At 39.7% G+C, this 22,628-nt stretch overlaps 2 protein-coding genes and 1 long non-coding RNA gene across 3 annotated transcripts; 1 reads left to right on the forward strand and 2 right to left on the reverse strand.

Annotated features, from left to right (window-relative positions):
• The first annotated feature begins 4,216 nt into the window (after positions 1 to 4,216).
• Positions 4,217 to 8,228, forward strand: LOC311045455. The gene is made up of 6 exons (XR_014600768.1): positions 4,217 to 4,280; positions 4,852 to 5,163; positions 5,325 to 5,424; positions 5,900 to 5,915; positions 6,694 to 6,784; positions 7,615 to 8,228. It is a non-coding gene; the product is annotated as an uncharacterized lncRNA (long non-coding RNA).
• Positions 8,229 to 17,409: 9,181 nt separating this feature from the next.
• On the reverse strand, positions 17,410 to 17,784 carry LOC311045645 (leptin receptor overlapping transcript-like 1; the record flags this gene model as incomplete). Its single annotated transcript, XM_084057601.1, has 1 exon — positions 17,410 to 17,784. The coding sequence occupies one exon, from the start codon at positions 17,782 to 17,784 to the stop codon at positions 17,410 to 17,412; it is 375 nt and encodes a 124-aa protein (XP_083913727.1).
• A 1,328-nt stretch (positions 17,785 to 19,112) lies between these two features.
• LOC311045968 (Ig-like V-type domain-containing protein FAM187A) lies at positions 19,113 to 20,576 on the reverse strand (the record flags this gene model as incomplete). The annotated part of the gene is made up of 1 exon (XM_084058039.1): positions 19,113 to 20,576. The coding sequence occupies one exon, from the start codon at positions 20,574 to 20,576 to the stop codon at positions 19,113 to 19,115; it is 1,464 nt and encodes a 487-aa protein (XP_083914165.1).
• Positions 20,577 to 22,628: the final 2,052 nt, after the last annotated feature.

Below are 22,628 nucleotides of genomic sequence, written 5' to 3' on the forward strand. Positions count from 1 at the left end.
ACATACATGCAAGACTCACATTTCTTTGAAACGTTGCAGTAATGTAGAGAGTCATTCCAAATATCACTGAAACCAATCTCACTCCAATTGGCCAAAGGGGGGCGCTATAGCAATTTTTTGAAAATGCAAACTTTAAACAGGCAAAAGTCATGCCTCGTTTGGCCGAAAGTCGTGAAACATGCTTACACTTGTGCCTTGACTCATGAGGAACACATCTATCGCTTTGACCAGTAAGCTCCGCCCTTAGATTGTCCGCAATTTTGAGCAGTTTGAAAAACACTTAAACCCAGGATTTTTCAGCTATTTGCGTGAAACTGTATCATCTGTGTGGTCTCCTTTTTCACAGTTCCTTGTCTGTTGGTCCAATGGCGTATGAGTGCCTCACAATCTCAAGGTCGCCAGCTCAAGCCTCACTTGATGCAAACTTCATTTAAGTTGAATTGCAAACAACATGACTGTATCAATGAATACATGTGCAAATGGTAAAGATAACCTGAAATGCTTATTTGAGAGTACGCTTTTTCAATGTATGACATACTTCATTCTGAAAATAGCCGATCTACAATCTCAAAACTTTTCAGATAGCAACGTGTTTCTGAGCTTGTAGATCAGCTGCTTTCACTGTTTTCGGTTGCGAGGAGACATACAATTTCTCTATTGGTAAATGGTTTGTGAACGAGTGATCTTAGTGTTGGCTTGGTTCATGACAGAAGGCAAGAGTTTATGATCTTCAACAGACAACATCAGCCTGGACAAAGCTATAGCACTATAGGTAATGTTGAAGCCTATTAGTCCGAAGGTTGAGAATTCGATTCCTGTCAATGGCAATAGGTTGAGATGTCCAATCAATCCATTCTGTTTCCATCTCTCTCTCATCAATCTATTCCGTTTCCATGTCTCTTTTCAATCTTCCATCTCTCTCTCATCAATCTATTCCGTTTCCATGTCTCTTTTCAATCTATTCCGTTTCCATCTCTCTCTCTCTCTCTCTGTCTGTCTGTCTGTCTGTCTGTCTGTCTCTTTCCCTCCCTCTCTCTCCAGTTTCCATCTCTCTCTCTCCAGTTTCCACGTCTCTCTCTCCAGTTTCTCTCTCTCTCTCTCTCTCTCTCTCTCTCTCTCTCTCTCTCTCTCTCTCTCTCTCTCTCTCTCTCTCTCTCTCTCTCTCTCTCTCTCTCTCTCTCTCTCTCTCTCTCTCTCTCTCTCTCTCTCTCTCTCTCTCTCTCTCTCTCTCTCTCTCTCTCTCTCTCTCTCTCTCTCTCTCTCTCTCTCTCTCTCTCTCTCTCTGTGTTTACATGTCTGTCTCTCTCTCTCTCACTGGCCCCGTATTATCGCTGCTTGCAGCTATATTTTTAATTTATTTTCTTTCATGGACCAGTGCACTAAATGGCCGAGTGACTTATGATGATGTGTCAATGTTGTTGCCTGGGAAGTCGGATGGCAGGAAATTCTACAGAAAAATAAGTTAGAATCTCAAGAAGGGGAAGTGTACTGGATTGCCTGATTGAGTCATCATTATTAGGAAATGTTCCCATATAATCACATGTCTCATACATAAGATACAATTCAGTACATCAGTTAACATGAGTTTAATGGAAGGTACGATAAAATAAGAGTGGGATAGGAATAGATCACAGATCAGTGTTTTTTTCTTTTTAGCTCTGGACTACTTTAACCATTTAAGTTACTGTATATAATGCCTGAGCTTGATATAGTAATTTGTTGCACTAAAGTGAAACGAATGAAATCAAGCCCTTAACGTCATTATTTCATTTAAAGTTTTTTTTCTCCCACACCATGCCTATTACTTTAAATAATATTTCTTAAGTGAAGTCCATCAAATGTAGGATTTTTGTTTTTAACATATTTTAATACATTTAACAAAGTTAAAATGTATTTATGCATTTACATTTTAAAACATTTCCCCATGGACCACCTAATTATACCATGGACCACTAGTAGTCCGTGGACCATTGGTTGAGAAACAGTGGGATGTATAGACATGGGATGCATAGCAATCTTAACCCATATCCACTCCCAACACAACAGTGGTCCCCAGGTTGATTCTTTGTCAGGGTGGTGGTCCCTAGTTCACAATCAGTTGAAAACCCCTGACATAGAGGATACTTGTAAAGGCACTGACGGCATACTGTACAAACAAAAAGTTTATAACGGAATGATTTTTGAAAATGTATTACTTCTTAAATATTGTTTATAAAATACGTTTCAAGTGGTCCAGAACCTGGCTCAGAGTTGGGGCAAAGTAAGAGGGATTCGCAGATAATTCATACAAACATCATTTATTAGAAATATAACTAAAGACATGAAGACAAATTGAATGAAAAGTTTTATGGAGGGTCCCAGTACAATCAGTAGTTTAGTTGAGTGGATGCGGTTATGGTGTTGGATAATATGCATTGCAAACCAAAGACAAAAAATCTAAAGAATGAGAGTAAGAAGAAAAGGACTGCTTTTAAAGCCCTGAGAGCACTGGGCGCATGATTTTATTTTGCATCCAAAAAAGCTTTCATTTTTTCAACAGGCTTTATGAACAAAAAAAAGATTGTCCCTATTCTATTCTATATTGCCTTTATTTTACTAAATGTATATTTTATGATTGCATTTCTTATATTATCAAAGCATTGCGATTAAATGACACATTGTTTGTCTTCTGTTCATGATGAATGTTGAATTATAGTTTTTCAAAGGTTCATTTACTTTCGGTGTGACTGGGTGTGAATGAAGATGTGCATGTGCGAAAATAAGGTGAGGTGTGAATGTACTGTACCAGCAGAGCAAGTTTCCTGTGTCACAAAGTTCTTGGTATTGAGAGTGCGGATATAGTGGTTGCTACATCTCTGAGGGGCCTGATCACTGCTATACTGTCTGCAGCCAGCATTTTGATCATGTGGTTGATAGACTTATAGTATATCATCACCGTCGGGTGGAAACCGTGGTTTCATTGGTTATTCACAATCTCACAGTGCGTTGCATTGCAACACATTGTGAGTAGGGTTGTCCGATATTGGCTTTTTTACCGATAACCGATATACCGATATTGTCAAACTCTTAATTACCGATACCGATATCAACCGATACCGATATATGCGGGGATTATTGTGATTAGGGTAAGCTCAAATTTCATATCACACACACCATACAGTAAGAACTACTGTAAATTATTTAAAAAAAAAAAAAAAAAAGGGGGGGGGGGGGGTTTTCAAAAACCGATACCGATATTTTCCGATATCGATTTTTATGCTAATATCGGCCGATAATATCGGGAGGCCGATAATATCGAACATCCCTAATTGTGAGATTGTAGATGGACTATTTTTGCTACTTTTGGTGACCCTGACGTATGAGGAAGTAGGGCATTCATTTACCCAAAAAATTGATAAATATTAAATGTTGAATTATGGAGATACAAGGTTTCTGCCCCAAAAGTAACAATTTGCAGTACATTCAACATTTACTAATTTTAAATCTGAAATAAGAGGAAAAGGATTTTTTCTTCCCTTTTCTCTCTCTTTTGTTCTTTCTGTTAGTCTGTGTCTTGTGATATTTGTGGCAGAAAAAAATGAAAATGTACTTAATGAGGACTTACAGTTGGATCTTTTGAGTACAGCTGCAGAGCCTGTTTTGATCACTCAGATGGTTTGGTCCTTACTATGTGTCGTATAAAGCCGGTTTGGGTCAGGGAGGGTTATTACTGGGAATTTAGGTTCAAGACTAGGGAAATTGCTGTGCACACGCGGTAATTATTTGAAAAAAATAAGTTTGCTACATATCCAACACTATCTGCTTTGACGAAGTTGAACATACTGTGTTTGATGCTACATTTTGTATGTGAGGTCATTATTTTCTCCTGTTTTGGTGCATATATTGAATCATCATCTGTTTTTACGTCCAGAGACTCCTGTCCAGGACATGCTTCAGAAGCGCCTCCTCAGGAGACTTATATTGAATATTGTATTGCATATCTAATATGTTCCTGTAGAGTGTAGAAGATCAATTACTCCATAGCTACTTCTTTTCTAATGCACTGCAAGCTCAAAACCACAACTTTGACTCATTCATTCGGAAGTGCTTTATAAATAAAAATTACCAGACTTCAGCCACGCTTCCTTCCTTTAACTGTTCGTCATATTTCCTACCATTTTAAGACACACTGACTGTGAAATACAGCCAACTACTACAGTATATTCCTGTTTTTGCAGTCATGTCTCGCAGGCTTATTAAGGCAGCTTGTCATCTGCTGTTCATGGTCATCTTACTGCGTGGTGAGTTTACAAATAATTAGGGCTGGGACTCGATTAAAAAAAATAATCTAATTAATTAGAGGCTTTGTAATTAATTAATCAAAATTAATCGCATGTTTAATCGCATATCAATATTTGACCTGAGAAGCAATTTCTTTTCAGTTAAAACAGATTTTGGTATATGAGTGAATCAATGAGTGAATACATAAGTTTAAGCAACAGAAAATAGTTCTGCACACAACCGTGTTTTTATCCACGCTTTTTAAATCTAAATTTCCCATCCACTGGGCCAAGCAAAGCAGTGTGATCGGCTTCTTGTCCCATTGCGTGCACTGGGGTGTGTTGGCTGTTGGTTGGTGCACTGGTATGATCGGTACGCCTGAAACTCGTCCAGTGAGAAAGATTCTGTTGTGCATAAACTAAGCGCGATTAAAATGCGATTCATTTTTTTAATCGCGTTAATTTTCTGTAATTAATTAATCTAAATTAATCAGTTAAAGTCCCAGCCCTACAAATAATATTATATACATTGAATGCATTTTCTTCATACAGATGTTTATTTTTTTCCCCACTATTTTCATTTTCATTATAGGGTGTGTTTCTGTGACTGAGCACAGAGATATAATTGCATCCATAGGAGACTTGGTTACTTTCAAGTGCAACTGGTCCGATGATGCTGTACAAATCACCTGGAAACGAAATGAATCACTATTACTTTCTCACAAAAGAAATAAGACTGTGAAGAATTTTAATTCAGACAGAATACATTTTCAGACAGATTTTTCAGAGCTGAACATTTCTAATATCGTCCGAGATGACACGGGGATCTACAACTGTGATGTAATTGTCAGGAGAGGTCAGAGGACAACTACATGGAATTTAACCGTCACTGAGAACACCAAAGGCAAGTAATAGTAAAAGGACTAACTATTACTATGTCCAAAATGTTAAACTTAAACATATTGTTTCAGTTTGTAGGGGTAAAAAAGCAAATGTCCAAGGTTTCATTCTATTAGTCCAAAATGAAATGCATATCATGCACACTTAATAATGTCTTCATTACAGAAGACAATCATGCACAGCCGTCATGGTTTTTGCCATTAATACTTTCCGCTGCAATTGCTGGGGTTTTAAGTGGCATCATTTGTTCAGTCTGGCTGTATAGGTGAGTATTGTTTCACATTTATTTAATTGATTGTGCTAAATGGTGCTTCCTCTTTCCTGTAATTGTAGCTTCATAGCCAGCTCCTACTTGTACAATGGAGAGCCCTATACTAAATCAATGAATATTTACCTCATCACTAAGAGATGCGTCTGTGTTGTTCAATGAATATGAACAAATAGGACTTTACACACATACTTTTCTTTTGGCAACACATTCCTGATCTGCTCTATTGATAACGAATAAATACAATTTGACTTCAAAAAAAGATACAACCACCAGAATCAAAAGCCGATTTCAGTGCAAACACCAAATAAACATTATGATTCCACATCTTTTGACATTTCCTCTGTTTTATAGTGGCTATAACCTTTGAAAATCTTCCTTGCTATAAAAGTACACATGAAGTCACTGAAAGTACAGTAGTGTATGGTGTCAGAATGAAATCATGTATTATGTGTGTTTTGTTTCTCTGCAGAAAACTCAGAGGACAGGTCAGTGAAACGTCATATTTCATCATTGTTCATGTCTTCGTCATCTTTCTTGTTGTCTTTATATCTTGTTCCCTTGTAAAAATAGCCAATCTGTAAGCTCACGTGTCACAACAACATTGTGAGCTTAATCAGCTTACATAACATTTTCGATATATGGAATAAATAGTTGAAAGTGGAACTGAGTGGAAGTTAGGGATTCTTCATATGATGAAAAAAAGGTCATGAGCGAGCCAATCCTTTTGATTTGGGTGTCTTGACAAAATAAGTAAAATAAATTATAAATCATATATAATCTTGGAGAGTATGTATGCATCCGTAAAAACAGATTTAATTTCGAAAGAGTGGTTATGATAATTTGTTAAAAATCTTACCTTAAAAGTCAGCTTAGCAATCATTCTGCATGTTACTATTGCTACTACAGCTAGTGATGTAACTAAAACTATACTAGTAAAACTCTCTCAAATGCACAAATTGTATACACACTACACAATGTGTTCATTTGCTTGGCCTGTTTGTTTGTTCTGCCCATGGTTTCCTACTTCTAAATGCACATTTGATAGCCGTGGGAGTGGCTCAGCAAGCAGAGGAGTCACCTGGGAATACTGTAGGATGGTTCCTGGGCTGATCCTGGCATCACGTCTAAATGTCCTTGAGCAAAACACAATCCCTAAATGTTCCCTGGATGGTTTCCCACAGCTTGACAGTTAGAAAATTCTGTCTATGTGCAAATGTACATCACCAATGACATGTTCTACTTCTCCTCTTTTATATTTGTCAGTTCACAGTGCCAGAAGAGCCCATCTATGAGAACTTCTCAGTATGGCATACTGCCCAGAGGGGGCATTTCATTGGCCACCAGAAGGTTTGAGGTATTTAGAAATTACTTTTGCTCAACAAATAGATTGTCATTAGAGTGAGTGGACTCTCTTTTTATGAAGATCTGTTGATGTGGGGAGGTGGTCTCGTCTGTCTTGGTCTCTATGGGGAAAAGGAAATGTGTTTAATAAAATAGCATCCTGAAGGCAAAATTATCTTCTGCACACACTCCCATTAAATATTCCCAGGAAATATTGTATACAATTTGATGCCTCTATTGCTATTATGGTTTCTAATCAAAACCATGAAGGGACTTCAACACTAAAACCTGTTTGGGAACATGATTTAAAATTTCAATAAGTGTGAAGGAATGGGACATTATCTGTCAGAATATCAAGAAAATGTCTAGGGATGTTAGAATCAGACTCATTCTAATTTAAAATGTATGCCTATGTATGGTGTGTGCGTGCTGCTGGTCGGGCTGGAGACCAGCAGGAGCCTGGTCCTGCTGTGTTTCTGTCCCTCTGTGGCTCTGGACCTGCATGGGGCCACAGGTTGGCCTGGGGTCTCTTTGTTCTTTAAGAACAAACACATCATCTGCAGTGTACCACATCATCACCCATAATAGTAGGACCTTATAATCACCACATTATTATTATTATTATTATTATTTTTTTACAAATCTTTAGTTATATTCTCATGAATTACAATACAATACAAAACGAACAAACACAAACAACATACACAAACAAAGAAGTTATCAATACATCTATATAACATCATCAGAGCCCCATAATCACCACATTATTGACTGAACGTTTCGCTGGTTGTGACGCTCCAACATGTGACTTCCTACTGGTTGTGCTCTCTCCTCCCCTTTCAGGAAGTGGCAGCAGAGTGGAGGTTGTTAGTGGGAGGAGATTCACCTGGATTGGCTGGCCTGGAGAGACTGACATGTGCTATTGTTTATTTGTTTGACGTAACATTCAGCTGGTTCTTATTTTCCATTCACCCATCTGCACCTCCACACAACTGTTGATTTGCATGGAGTTTTTTATATTTTTGTTTAAAAAGATTCTAGTTTGATAGTTTAATAGTTTGATTTAATTATAATGAAATGTCACTTTTTCTTACTTTTGGTCCTTTTTGGGTTCTGTGACATCCCTTTTACCAAAATAAAAAATATATAAAACTATTATTGAGTGCTGGCTGTTTTCTTGTTCTCTTTCTATTGTTGGGCTGTGCACATTGAGACTTTTGTTAATGTGTTACGGGCATTCTGTTTTCTTTATCATTTTATTCTTCTTGAACTACCCTAGCCGAACAAAGTTTGGCATCAGTTGAAGTATGCTGCACCCTTAATTGTCAGGGTGCATAGAAATTTGTCACTGATGGGTCCAGCTGTTTGCGAGCTGCAGACACACACTCACCTGTGTAGTTTATTTATGCCCTCTGTGTTTAGCGTTGCCTTGCCAGTTTGTAGATGATGTTACTGTGTGTTCCTGCCTTTGTATTCCCTGCTATGTTTGCCAGTTTCACTGCGTAGCAGGTTTTGTTGTCTGTTTAATAAATCTTTACTGGTCTTGATCGGCCTGCATGTGTGGTTCATTTGGGTCCTCTCCTGACACGCACCGTGACAACATGGTGAAAATAGAATTACATTTATGTGGCACAAATTCAAACTACTTCCAGATACATGGTGTAGGCTGTGAGGAATAGGCATGTAATATTTACAATTTATTTGCATTGAATATTGAACAACGCCAGAGACGATGCATCAGATGTTTTTTGTTCCAACTCAAATGCAAACATGATTTATATAAATGTAACTTTGGTTAAATTGATATTGACATTACGTTTCGTTTGATTATTGCTAATTCCTTATACATGTTCTGAAACATACAGTTCTGTTCAGTGCAATCAATAATACAAATTCAAAATGTGAAGGATCAGAGATTTCTGTCATCATGCCAGGTATTACTAGCTATTCAAGAAATCTTTGACCCATGCATCATTTCCCACTATATTTGTGTCATCGATTAGATTTAGAGACATAAAAAAGAAATCCAGACTCAGGATGAACAGGTGAAAACAGTCCCTCCCTTCTTATTAGAACAGTTACAGAGAAACAATGGATACGAGGAGAGAAATGGACAGGTAAAACAGCTTGGATCTTCCGCTGGGCACATTGCTGGAGTTTATAGAGGGATAGGGAATAAATCCCGTCCGGTTGCTGGTGTGATTGTTGATCCAAGCCTGGTACTTGGACACTCTGGTATAAAGCCCAGGGAACTTGTCATTGGCACAACAACCAAGGCCATTGCTTACAATTCCAGCCTGGATCCAGCGAGTATCCTGTTGGACCACCATTGGGCCTCCTGAATCTCCCTAGGCAAGAAACACAAGATGGATGTTTGCTATCACTAAATATTCAAATATGGTTCAGTTAAAAATAAATGTTCCATTTATTTTAATATTCAATATACATTTTATATTTATTTTCCATTCATAATTTATGTCTGAGAGTTTGGAGAGTATGTATTTAGAGTGTAGAGAACTGAGGATAGAGTGGGCGAATGATATGCGACACACAGGTCTCTTGAAGGAATGCAACCAGGGACCTTGCAATTATGTGATGAATGCACTATGGTTCCAGTCAGCTACTGGTGTGCCCCGTTGTGTTAAAGGAGTACGCCTAACAGAGGCTTTTGATAAGATTTCTCAGGAATGGAAGAATTTCAGGACAGAAATACACATACCAGTCTATTCCTTCCTCTTGTTTTACATTATGTAAAGACTTCATCATAATGCAAGTCACTAAGGCAAAATTATCACTGATAAATCATCACAAAATACTTAAGGACCCCCATCTGACAAGACCCCCATAAGACAATATTTGTGTTAAGTATGTAAAATTATTTCAAATCCAAAAATGTTCAAATTTTTCTACAAACTCACAACACAGAGCATTGTGACGTGTTGAGAGCTTGTAGATCAGCTATTTTTGAATGGCCGAAGAGAAAAATAGGGCTAAAGGGGTTAACTGTTTCTCCCTTTGGGGATCCCCTGGAACCCCCTCAAGGACCCTGGGGCCACACAGACATCACTTCACGCAGTCTTGAAATCACAGATATCTGAGGTCTCATTCATTCCTGAGATTATGGTGACATCCTACATGCGTGTAGCCATAATGTCAATGACATTACAATGCTTACCTCCTGACAAAGCATTCACAAATCAACAAACCTGACACATTTCAGTGATTGACTGGTGATACAAACATAACAAGGAATTAACAATCACACTTTGCAGATCACACAGAACATTGAATTACATACTGTAAATCTGTCCTTCAGGATTGCATGCATGCCAGAACTACTGATTAATATGATGTCTGATGAGTGAATAATCCACTCTCAAATGAATACTGGTCAACTCTACAGTACATACAGTAGTTGTTTACTGGTCAGTCAATACATGGAAACCTTCTGTGTGAAGGGCACTGGTCTTAGCAGACACACATACTGTACCTGACAGCTGTCCTTTCCTCCTTGCGAATGAGCAGCACAAATCATGTTGTCAGTGATTTCTTGCTGTGTATAAATATGATAGCTGATGTTACATTTAGTGTTGGACACAACAGGCAAATCCACCTCCTGCAGTACTGCCGGATCGGGTAGAGGAACTTGAAGAGAAGAGAAGAGAGGGTTTTCTTTATAAAGTGAAAGGTAGATGTGTTACTGGCTACTTTGTGGTCCAACTGAATTGTGCTGCATGACCATTCTGGATACAGATGACATTTCCTTGGACAGTAGTATGAGGAAACGTCAGCCCAGATCACAGAAATGTGTATTTAGTGTGTAGTTAATCTCAGTTCCCAGAAGCTCTCGCATAAAAACAGGAGGTAGTGTGCACTTGCCCCCTTATAAGAAAACCATGCAACATTCTTAACAATCTCAACAACATTCAGCCCACTGATTGAGAAACTCTGGCACAAATTGTCTAGCAATGCAAAGCATCAAAGTACTGCACATGTTCAGCAAAGCACTGAACATGCTGAAGATATCTCACCATCAGTGTGTATATTACCCCAACCGGTAACCCAAGTGATAGTGCCATCGGTGAAGATGCTTCCGTGTGCTGCCAGACAGACAGGTGTGATGTATTCGGTAAATTCAACCATGGAGGAGAGTTGTAACAAAGCTATGTCATGTTCATAAGTTTTGTTGTTATAGTCAGGGTGGTTGATGATCTTGGACACAGGTCTTTCTATCACATTAGGACTGAGGTTCTGCAGGCTGTCTGCTCCAAGGAACACTGTGACACTTCTGCTGCTGTCACTAAGTGGAGAGAGAGAGAGAGAGAGAGAGATAGAGAGAGTGCTGTAGGATTCTGTGGAACCGTGTCAAACACAATTCAATGCCTCAACTCCTACATTCCAAGTGCTTGTCAGGGTTGGGGGGTCCCCAGTTCAAATATGTTTTTTTGGGGGGTCGTGGCCTGAAAAGGTTGAGAACCACTGGCCTAGATCTGTGTTGCATTTTATGCCTTCTACTTTCTTGTTTACTTTACATTGACACAGGAATAGTATTTTTAAGGAATAACACAGCTAAAAGCAGGGCAATATAACAATATAATTCAATGTCAAATCTCACACTGGAAAGCAGTGAGCAGCAGACAGGATCCACATGTTGCTAATGAGGGATCCTCCACATCGACTATACATCGGTTCCCCAGAAACACTTTGCTCGACTTCGATATAAGCCTGCCAGGGCCATGCTCCTGCTTTTGCGTCAGCACCTCCGACAATCCTCTCGTTGTTTTTGTTGAGTGGAGCCACACCGCACACTACAAGGAAATGGAATTAGATGAACAGATTGTGTAAAATATGTGAAAATTATGCAGGACTACATGCCAAATGTTATAATTTGTTGATCACTTCTAGCTAACAGCTTCAATGTGATATTATTAAGAGTTTCAATGTTGTGTTTAATTCCCATGGACACCTGCTCTGTAGTGGACACCAACCATGTGTGATTGTTACTTGTACACTGTTAGGATTATTACAGAACCAAGTGAGTGAGTGAGTGAATTAAATTAGAACTCACCTTCCAGCTGCGATTTGCCACCTGAGAAATGGCAATTACTGTTAGCATGGTGGGACAGAAAAATCTCTGTGAAATTGTTAACAACAAAAATGCATGCATAGTACTTGACCTGCATGCACGCCCTGTGACTAGCATGATTTATTGACACAGATTGTGACAGAACTATTCAAAAATGTTTTCCCCTCCACCATTGTGTGCCCTTTTTATCTGTGTCATCACTATTACTATCAGATATTGCTGGTAGAGATTTGGGAGTAGGATTGGAGTGGTGTAGGATTGGAGTGGTGATCAGGGAAAAATAACTTATGAAGACTCTTGAATGACCTGGAGTGTCAGTCCTTTGTACAACACCCATAACACTCCCTTTTTCTCTTACCTTTCTTTTTACCTATACTTAACTGTCTTATTCACTTGAAGAGATAAGGATATCGTTGTGCACCTTTTATTATAATGGCACAGTTGCACAGGCTATAGACTAAAATAGGTTATTTTATTACCATTGTAATCTCACAGTGTAACAGAAAGTGCAATCATTTAGAAACCCCATTTATATGCATCTCCTTATCACTAATTGTCAAATATTACACAAAAAAAAGGTGTGGTCGATAAAGTACTCAACCCAATATTGTGCTGCACTTTTCATCGAAAAAAGCATTTTGTTGTCGGAGCAGAAACCTCTCATCTCCATGTTTCTATTATAGTTTAGTTAGATAGATAGTTTCTATCTGTTTTCTGTTTTTGCAGATTAATGCCTTACTTAGTCGTACAAAAGTGCGACGAAAGGAATGAAAATAGCTGATCTATAAGTTCGCAAAGTGTCACATTGCGACATGTGAACATTTTGGACATAAAAGCAGTAAGAGTTTCCAACCGACAGCAACGATTTGACACTGTTGACCAATGACCATACACAGCTTTTGCCAAGATTGCGTCACATTGGCTTTGACACTGCTGCTTGTATATGGTTTGAAATGATATCAAACCAAAAGATATCAATGTGTCAAAGTTGTAGCTGCTGGAGTTCCTTCACATCTCTAAAGGTATTCCTCAATTCTCTATTCTGCACCCTATACTGTTTACTATTTATATAAACAATATTGTAAACACGCCGTTAACCTGTAAGTGACATCCACTATATATGTTGCTTTTCAGACGCTGTACAGGTGTCCGTTCATAAACTACAACTTGCTGCGATATATTTCAGAAATCATTGTTAGATCTTAAATTGGTTTTAAATGCTGACAAGATCAATGCTTTTTTTTCCTTTTTTTATTTTTTTTTTACCAGAGGATGACTTCTTGATGAAAAATATTCTCAGTTATGTAGTTATACTTTTATACTATTGAACAAATTCCTCATTATACATACCTAGGGATTTGGTTGGATGAGAAACTTACTTTTAAAACACATTTTAACAAGGAAGTTGCGAATGAAGTGTGTGTGTGTGTGTGTGTGTGTGTGTGTGTGTGTGTGTGTGTGTGTGTGTGTGTGTGTGTGTGTGTGTGTGTGTGTGTGTGTGTGTGTGTGTGTGTGTGTGTGTGTGTGTGTGTGTGTGTGTGTGTGTGTGTGTGTGTGTGTGCGCGCGCGCAGAAGTAGGGCTACATTAGTAGAAGCAAGTGGAGAGGCTTGATTCATCAGGCTGGCCCTCAATCTATGTTTAAAGTTACTGAGTGGAGATGAGGAGTTGGCAATAAGTATGAGTGTATTCCTTTGACAGAAATGTACCCACATTTGCAAAATAAATGTTGAATTAATTTGCTATAATAGGCTCATTATACATCTTTTCACCATCCTTAAACTGAGGTAGGAGGGGTGCAGTAGACTTTTTTTTGTTAAGAAGTTCATTGACAACCGTCCAAGTATAGACCTGATGTCTGATGATTCTCTGAATTTATTAGAAAAATAAATTTTCTTTGATATCCTCAGTAGATGAATACATTTATTTTTGTATTTTTTATAAATCGCAGAATTAAGTGGAGTGGGATTTGTGAGGATTTTTTTATACCATTTTATTTTTAGAATTGAGGATTTTTGGAGGATCCGGGGTTTCCAAAGACATTCACCAGCTTTCTTCCTGGGTTTAACCAAAGGAAAGCAGCGATGAAAGGCAGAATTAATGAATGTCTGAATGTTTTATGTTTGAATCTTTCTGTGAGAACTATCAGCAGACAGATTCATAACCAATTCTGTACAAACCTAAGAATTCCTAACTACTGTACATCATTTACATTATATGCATTGTTAATTCCCTATCCTTACAGAAAACAAAAACACTAGTGACTAGATGCTAGACATAGCATTTGAAATATTGTGACACTTACCCTCAATCACTAAAGCTAAAATCACCACAACACCCAGGATAAGTCTTGACTCCATCATGTCTCCTGTCCCGTACTGTGTGTAACTACAGGAGCCTTCATTTATAAGGGAGCTGTCTCTGTCAGTTGGAGGTGTGACCCATGTCCTTGCAAAGCTTCCGTCTTCATCTAAACAGTATTTGGAGGCTGCACCTACTTTGCACCTGTACTTTAACCCTATTTATTGAATCATGTTTGCATAGCATCATTTATTAATTTGCACAGCCATATTTTGCACAGTAGAGAATGTGCATTTGTACAGACCATTTTGAGTTATCATTTCCTGTCCAGCTGAGCTGGTGGCCACTTGGCATGATGAGTGTGAGGCAAGGCCTATCAACATTACATGAATGTTATATGTTTGAATTTTTCTATGAGAACTATCAGCAGACAGATTCATAACCAATTCTGTACAAACCTAAGAATTCCTAACTACTGTACATCATTTACATTATATGCATTGTTAATTCCCTATCCTTACAGAAAACGAAAACACTAGTGACTAGATGCTAGACATAGCATTTGAAATATTGTGACACTTACCCTCAATCACTAAAGCTAAAATCACCACAACACCAACGATCAGTCTTGACTCCATCATGTCCCCTGTCCCGTACTGTGTGTAACTACAGGAGTCTTCATTTATAAGATACCTAGGGATTTGTTTGGATGAGAAACTTACTTTTAAAACACATTTTAACAAGGAAGTTGCGATTGAAGCTTGGCTTCTGAAGCAATAGATCCTGCTTACCATGGCCTACTAGAAAGAGGATAATGAAGGTACTTTTCCTTTCTATTCTGGACAATGAGGACATTATTTTACAGAAATGCACTTTGGAATCAGTTTATCACTGCCCTCAGATTTATAGCAGGTGGCAGCTAATACCCATAGAATAGGGTTGGTTGGTATTTCTTTTTTAAATGGGATTTTATGCCTTTATTTGACAGGACAGTAGGCTGACAGGAAATGGGGAAAGAGATGGGGGGGTGACACGCAGAAAAGGTCATCGGGATCGGGAGTCGAACCCTCGACAAGCTGTCAGGCTGGATTACCAGCCTAGGTGCCCACACGGTTACGGCAACCGTCGGGGCCAGCATTGTTACTCTCGAGTTACTTGAACCATGATGTCATCTTTATTATGCCCATATCTTATCTTACTGATAAAGATTATTTACATGAAATCCATTTACATAAATACACATTATGCTATCTATCTGTCTGTCAGTCTGAGTAACTGTCTATAGTATCTATAATACAGTATATATACTGTATATACTGTACATAAAAACATCTTCTGAGACCTTCTGAAGTCTATGAGTTGAGTAAATCTCTACATGATGATTTCACCGTTTCTGACTCTAGTAAACTTTTGAACAAAATTGACCGTGATTCAGTGTAACACAAAAATATGATTTTTCTAATGATATTTCATAGAAAGAAATACTTTAAATACAGTAGGCGTGCCAGGGAACTGCATGTTTAATATGTTTATGTACGAAATCCGTACTTCAGTGTAACGCTTTTGTCCTTCAGCGCAACAAAGGCTCCATGACAGTAGCTCTGTTATCCCCTAGGCCTATAGTCTTATTTCAAAATATAGTTGAAATGAGACTTAAAGGTAGTGTAAGTGATGTTTTTTGGTTAAGATGAATCAGTTTGTTAAAGCTCTATATTCTGGTAATAAGCATTGCCAAATTTGCCATAGTGTGTTTGTTCGATAACAGAGGTCTCTCCAGCTCCTTAATAAAATCAGGTTGCCAATCTCATCCAGAGAGAGTACCCATTTATCAGCTTCAATGTTATGGTAGTAATCCAGTCACCAGAGGCAACCATGGGATGGGGGGCAACACAGCAGATACAGTTACAGGGTAAGAGAAGTACTGCAAGATACAGAAGGGTAAAAAAAACATAATACAACAACAACAAAAAAACACCCTCAATAATGAACAGTATGATAGCACACAACAGTATACATCCTATAAAAAACTACAACTATGCAGGACAAAAGAATAATACGAATAGGGCTACACACAGTAACCATGTCGGAAAATGTTACAGTATTCAATCTAATTAGCTAATTATTATAAGCTAATTAGTCTTTTGACCGAGCAGAGCAGCCATTGTGTGCCTCCCTGGCACGCGTGTTGTAAATCTTCACGGTTACCGGCACAAACTTCAGACCAAGTCTATTGTAATTCCTTTTGCCGGAGATGAATCAGTCATTTCCCCTCCTGCTCAGTTGCTGCCACAATCTCCATGTGTAGGGGGTGTAAGTGGTTGTCTATGATAGCATCCAGCTTCCTCTCTATTATGTAGCCCCAAAGACGGAGCCAGCATTCCTAACCAGCCTGTTCAGGTGTAGTGTTACAGTTTAAATGTTGTCTACGCTACTCATTTCTTTGTTAAATCACTTCCATTTTCACTTGTTTATCCTGTATCCTGTATTCTACTGATCGGATCAAATTGGTATCCCAAACTGAAAATGCATTTTCTGTTTAGTAAAGAGCTGGAGAGACGGGGAAAACCCCTGTTAATAAACAAACACTATATCAATGATCGCTACAAGAGTATAGAGCTATTTAACACCCATTTTAACAAAACCACTTACTGCACATTTACTTTAATCTTCTTTGTACAAACACTGTATCAAATACTTGAGGTGGACTTAAAAAAGAACCAAGGCAAACAAATAATAATAAGCTTTATTGGCATAGCTCGCAAAGATTAAAAAGACCGCACATGTGTGTGTATTGCCAATCATAATCAGATAGATGACAATAGGTCAGTTGAAAGAAGTATACACCATACTGATCACATCAGCCATGCTATTCCAAGGAATGGAAAAGAAAAAAGAAACAAAAGGAAAATTCCCTTGTTTTACCTATTGAAAACAAGAGCCCAAAGACCCTGTATCTTCATATTTCATCTTTATTGGTTTCTTTGGGGGATAGTGTTGCGCAGAAGTAGAAAACATTTCCGATCTAGCTCACAAAGCGTTGCATCGGGTCCATTTGGTTCCATTTGTACACTCTGAGTTAAATTAACACTGAGGCTTTTACAGTATAGATTGGGGTCCCAGAGAAGAAAAATGCTATCAAATGGGGGTCTGTGGCCTAATGCATATCAAACCGGGGGTCCTTGACATTCAAAAGGTTGAGAATCACTGGATAAAAGCGCTAACTGAAGTGTTAACTGAAGTGCTAACTAAAGTGCTAACTAAAGTCATCATCGAATCCGAAGATGAAAAAGAACCCCAGTATGGTCAGGAAGACGACTATGTTACTCGTTAACAGAAGTGCAAACGACGCCCAGGGAATTACTTTGGCTCTAGCAAGAATGGTGGGCAGGCCAAAGGCCGAGACCACGATCCCTGTGGTGAAGAATATGGACAGCTCTTTACAGGCATTACTGGGTGCGTCCATGTCATCGACCACTCTCTGTGAGATGCAGTAAGGGATTGGAGACAGGGCGTAGAAGATGAGAAGGAACAGGGGCCAATAGTTGTAGTACACACATGCAAGCATGAGGAACATGAAGCCAACAGCGCCTCCAAAAGACAAGCTGACCAAAGCCTTAATAGCAGCCATTTCTCCACAGCGATAGCTTCAAAGACAGCCACTGACAAATGAAGGCGATGCCTTCTACGCAGTACCTGTTAGTACTCGGAGGCCAGTCTATGTCAGTCATCTATGACGTCACTGCTAATGCCATCTCAATATGTGGGCATAACCAGAGACAGGCAGACAGATAAACACAGACAGAGATTTCTGGAATTGATAGAGACTAGACCGGTGCCGGGTTATGCAATGCCCGTTGCTCCTGTCAGAGTACTTGCTGTACCCGTTGTTAGTGTACCCAGCGCGGTACCCGTTACTACAGAACTAATATGTTAGATATTACAATCAATGGCTTATTTATGAACGGTCACTGTCCTAAAACTCGTAATGATGCGAGTTGACAATGCATGCTTGATATGCTTGTTAATTCATGGATGTAGTGAAACTGTTGTTTACATGAATCCACTTATAATGTCGATTGCAGATAACGTATTCATGTTGCATACCATGTGTTACCATAAGACATTATGGGAAACTCTCATCTACTTATTTTCATGTGGTGAAACGAACGGGGACTAAAGACCCATGAGGGAGGGAAGGAGGGAGGGTACGGGGAAAATTGAATGTTGTGTCAAACTGAACCAGCCCTGTACTCTGAACCAGTTGAGTGTTAAACGTTATGTTGGGAGTGAATTGTACTGTACTGTCTGTCCCTGTACATATGAAAAAGAAAAAAAGGCATGAATCTTATTGTATCCGCAAATATAACTACTGTAACCTGCTGTTAATGCTGAATAAAAATCATAAACTCAGACATTATGGGAAACTGTATTCTGAATCGCTTCATTTGAGTATAATTTTCACGGTACCAAGGTAGTTCAAATGCAAACAGTACAGACCAGATCACAATTGAATGTTTGTAAACGGGTGTTTCCAGGACATTTTCACTATATGGACATTTTCACTATATAAAATCAAGTGTCCAGAACATTAGCTATGTCTAGTTTGTCAACCTGTGGATATTTATAACAAAATACAATATTTCTAACAGTCAATATAACAATATCACAAGTGTCCTGTTCTTCCAGAAATAAGGTTAAAGAAAAATCATACTACAATGCAACACTGTTGACGTTATCTACCCGGAAATACTGTACATTTGTGGTTGTGGTGATGTCACAACGATTCGGTCTAAAACCTTCACAGCACAAGTGAGATAAAACAGGAAGCCATAAATACATAAAGATGAAACAGAATATCTGATTGTGTAAAGTTTACAGTTATAATGTCGTTAAAATGCAATGGGTTAAAGTGGCAGTGTAACAGATGTTTTTAGGACGTGTTTGGTGAAATGTTTTTCACATTGCTTTTGCTTTGTGATCGGATGAAAACAAATCTGCACTCGCAAGTTGCTTTTGGTCGGCATGTGGCTTACGGGCTGCCAACTGATTAGGCCTATTGCAGCATAACAGGAATTTCTGGACAGACTTGACTCTTGACACCTGTTGTCTGCCTACTTTAGTCAAAAATGTCTGATGCTCCTGAGGTAGGTGTCCGAATCCGACCCTCCCCAACACCAGCACACTGAACGCCATCGTCATGGTAACGTATGATATCAGCACCATCCAGAGACTTGATTGGAAGTCGGGGTGTGATGTCACGCCCAGACCCTTCCCCAAATGGTCATAGACCAACAAATGGATCTCTGCAGCCTGACGACCCTGCAGCCAGCAGTAGTAGGTGCCCGAGTCTTCAGTGGTGGCTGGTGTGAAGACCAGAAGATGGCCTGTGTCTATAATGACCCTCCCCACTAAGTGTTCGGAGCGGTAAATGGGTTCAGATTCACGGTCCCATGCTACGGCCATGTCGGGTCGCGACCCTGGACAGCCCAGGACCAGTGGCTGCCTGGCCGGGTGGTTGAGGTAGAAGATTGGCAACGCTTTTGTTTGTTTTTCTTTGTGGGAGGGTGAACCGTATCCGAGAAACCTTTGCAGGTTGAGAATCTTTGGAGAGGAGGGAGCCTGATCCTTGCAGCGCGCATGACACTGCCTGATCTGCATCTTGGCCCCACCTGTACTGTGCTCTGATAGGCCAAAAGCACTGGGCACCGCTCCGGAACCACAGGAAGCAGCTGTCTGATTGCCTCGTCTGTAACGCACATGCAGGTACTCGGAATACACATAGCAGAGCCCCACACGCACCTGTTCTCCTTTTACACCACAACGATCACACACGGACCAGGGCTGATAGCTGGTGAACGCCCGGTACAAGGGATCAGCAGAGCTGCGCCTGCTTTTCTCGCTCCGTCTCGCACGTCCTGCTACGCTCGAACGCTCAACGCTCGAAGTAAATCTCAGTGCTCTCACTTCCTGGATGTCCAGGTCATAGCCAAAGAAGTAGTCCTTATGGGCGGAGCCACATACGTATAGGCCGGAGTCCTGTGGCCCCGCGTTGAAGATCAACAGGCTGAAGAGACGGATGGAGAACCTGCTCCTCAGCTCCCTGCTGTGGAGGAGCTCACTGGAGTCCATCACCTTGGTACCACGGAGGTCTGTCAGGGCCCTCGTCTCCTCCCAGCTGTCCTTGTGTTTCTTATAAAACCACACCACCTCGAGGACCTCCCTTGGTTTACAGTAACAGGGCAGTTCCACGGTGGATCCAGTCACGTAGGCAGCGTTGGAGAAGATGAGGAAGGCGGGACAGGCTCTCCTGCCAAACACATCTTCAAAATCCTCTGGAGCCTCATAACATGTCAACAGAGGACACCACAGGAGGAAGACGAGGAGGAAAGGAGAGAGGGAGAAAAACCGATGAGGAGGCATAGTCTTTCTTTCTCCAGGAAATGATGTCATAGTGTTCATAATACGCATCTACAACGCCTTATATAGGCTGACTGACCAGAGCTCTGGTCTGACATCACACAACACACACTGTTGCCTAGCTTTACATGTCACAGACAGACAGAGACACGCACGAACGCACACACACAAACACGCACACACAGACCCCCTTATAATTAGATGGCTGAAATGACTAATCTTCTCTCGCCTCGCAATGGTTTTAAAAAAAATAGATTTTTGGTTTATTGAAAGCATGACTGTGTTAAGATAATTGTATTGTGTTCTGGCTTTTAACATTTGTTTTAGTTTCTTGCATGCAGAGCCATGCCGTCAAAATATTCTGGTGGTGGTGATGGTTTTGGATGGCGGTTGGGTGTGTGTCCCTCCAAGGCAGATATCCATGCTAGGAATGCAGCAAGGTGGACTCACCAAGGGACTTAAAGGAGAATTCCGGTCATTTTAAGTGTTATGTTTGATGTGTGTCAAATCACTTACCAACGTAGGAATGAAAATCGCGTAACTCCACAGAGCCCCCTATCGACCCCCACCGTTGTCATTATAGGAGGATATAGGATAGCCCAAATTCGCCTATTTTAACCAATGCAAAGTCTGTTTTTTTGCTTCTAGTACTCATTGTTGAGTCCCATGATAATGTAACAGGCGCTAAAACTCCCGACAAGCTAACGGCTAATAACAAACGAGCTAACGCTGGGGCTGCTTATCTCTCTGCATGGCAGCCCCAGGTTGCCAGGTCGGGAGAGAAACCAGCAACCAGCATTAGCTCGTTCTGTTATTAGCCGTTAGCTTGTCGGGAGTTTTAGCGCCTGTTACATTATCATGGGACTCAACAATGAGTACTAGAAGCAAAAAAACAGACTTTGCATTGGTTAAAATAGGCGAATTTGGGCTATCCTATATCCTCCTATAATGACAACGGTGGGGGTCGATAGGGGGCTCTGTGGAGTTACGCGATTTTCATTCCTACGTTGGTAAGTGATTTGACACACATCAAACATAACACTTAAAATGACAGGAATTCTCCTTTAAGTGTTACTACACAGGTACTATATTTTGATAGTAATCATTTCTGCAGAGTGTTTGTTCGGTCACAGGGGTCTCCAGCTCTTTAGTAAACAGAATATAGTACATTTTCAGGTAGGTGACAACATTTGAGCCAATCAGGAGAGAGCACTGAAAATGCATTTTATGTTTAATAAAGAGCTGGAGAGACATGGGAGACTCCTTATATGGACAGGACACTCTATAGTAACGTACAATCAGAACATATGGTAGACCCATTTTGCAATTATTTGAATAATTGCAAATCACTTACCCTATCTTTAATCATTTGCTGGAAAGGTCTGTTTCACGATTGGCAGGGAACTGTGCTAATGCTTTTTGGTGTCATTTTTACAAAACATACATTACCCACTGAAGCCCTATACCTTTCAGCCATTTGAAAATTGCATTTTACAGTGAAACAGTTACAGAAAACATTTGGGTATGTAACAATACAGTGGATGTTAAAAAGGCCAGGAGTTTTATGGACAGGTGGAAATTGTTGAGCATGATTGCTGATCATGCCTTTACAGAGCCACCTGTGGGTCCTTTAGCGTTTTTCTAGCAGCAGTAGGCCTATAAGCAGAGCACATCTTTCAGATTATAGCATGTTTTTCTCCTGTGTTTCCTTTTCACCGGAACTGTTTGATTTGAAACCATTGTGCGTGCATTCAAAGGGTAAGTTTGTATGATGATTTCTATATTATGTTTGGAATTGATATGTTATTTTAGGGTTTGTGATAAGCTAAATACTATTATCTTAGCAAAGCAGTAATGAATAATTGTTTAATTGACGTATGTTGTACTGTATGTGTATTTTCATTGCCAGAACCACATCTCATCTGTAGCGATTACACCTGACAGCAAACAGCACCACATACATTATTATTCAATGGATTCTATGCAAGAACATATTTTCAATGGAAGTGGAATTCCATATCCAAAAACATTAGAAACTCAGGAAGCTTTGCAATG

Source organism: Gymnoscopelus microlampas, assembly GCF_963454915.1.
Source record: "Gymnoscopelus microlampas genome assembly, chromosome: 5".
NCBI classification, from domain to species: Eukaryota; Metazoa; Chordata; class Actinopteri; order Myctophiformes; family Myctophidae; genus Gymnoscopelus; species Gymnoscopelus microlampas.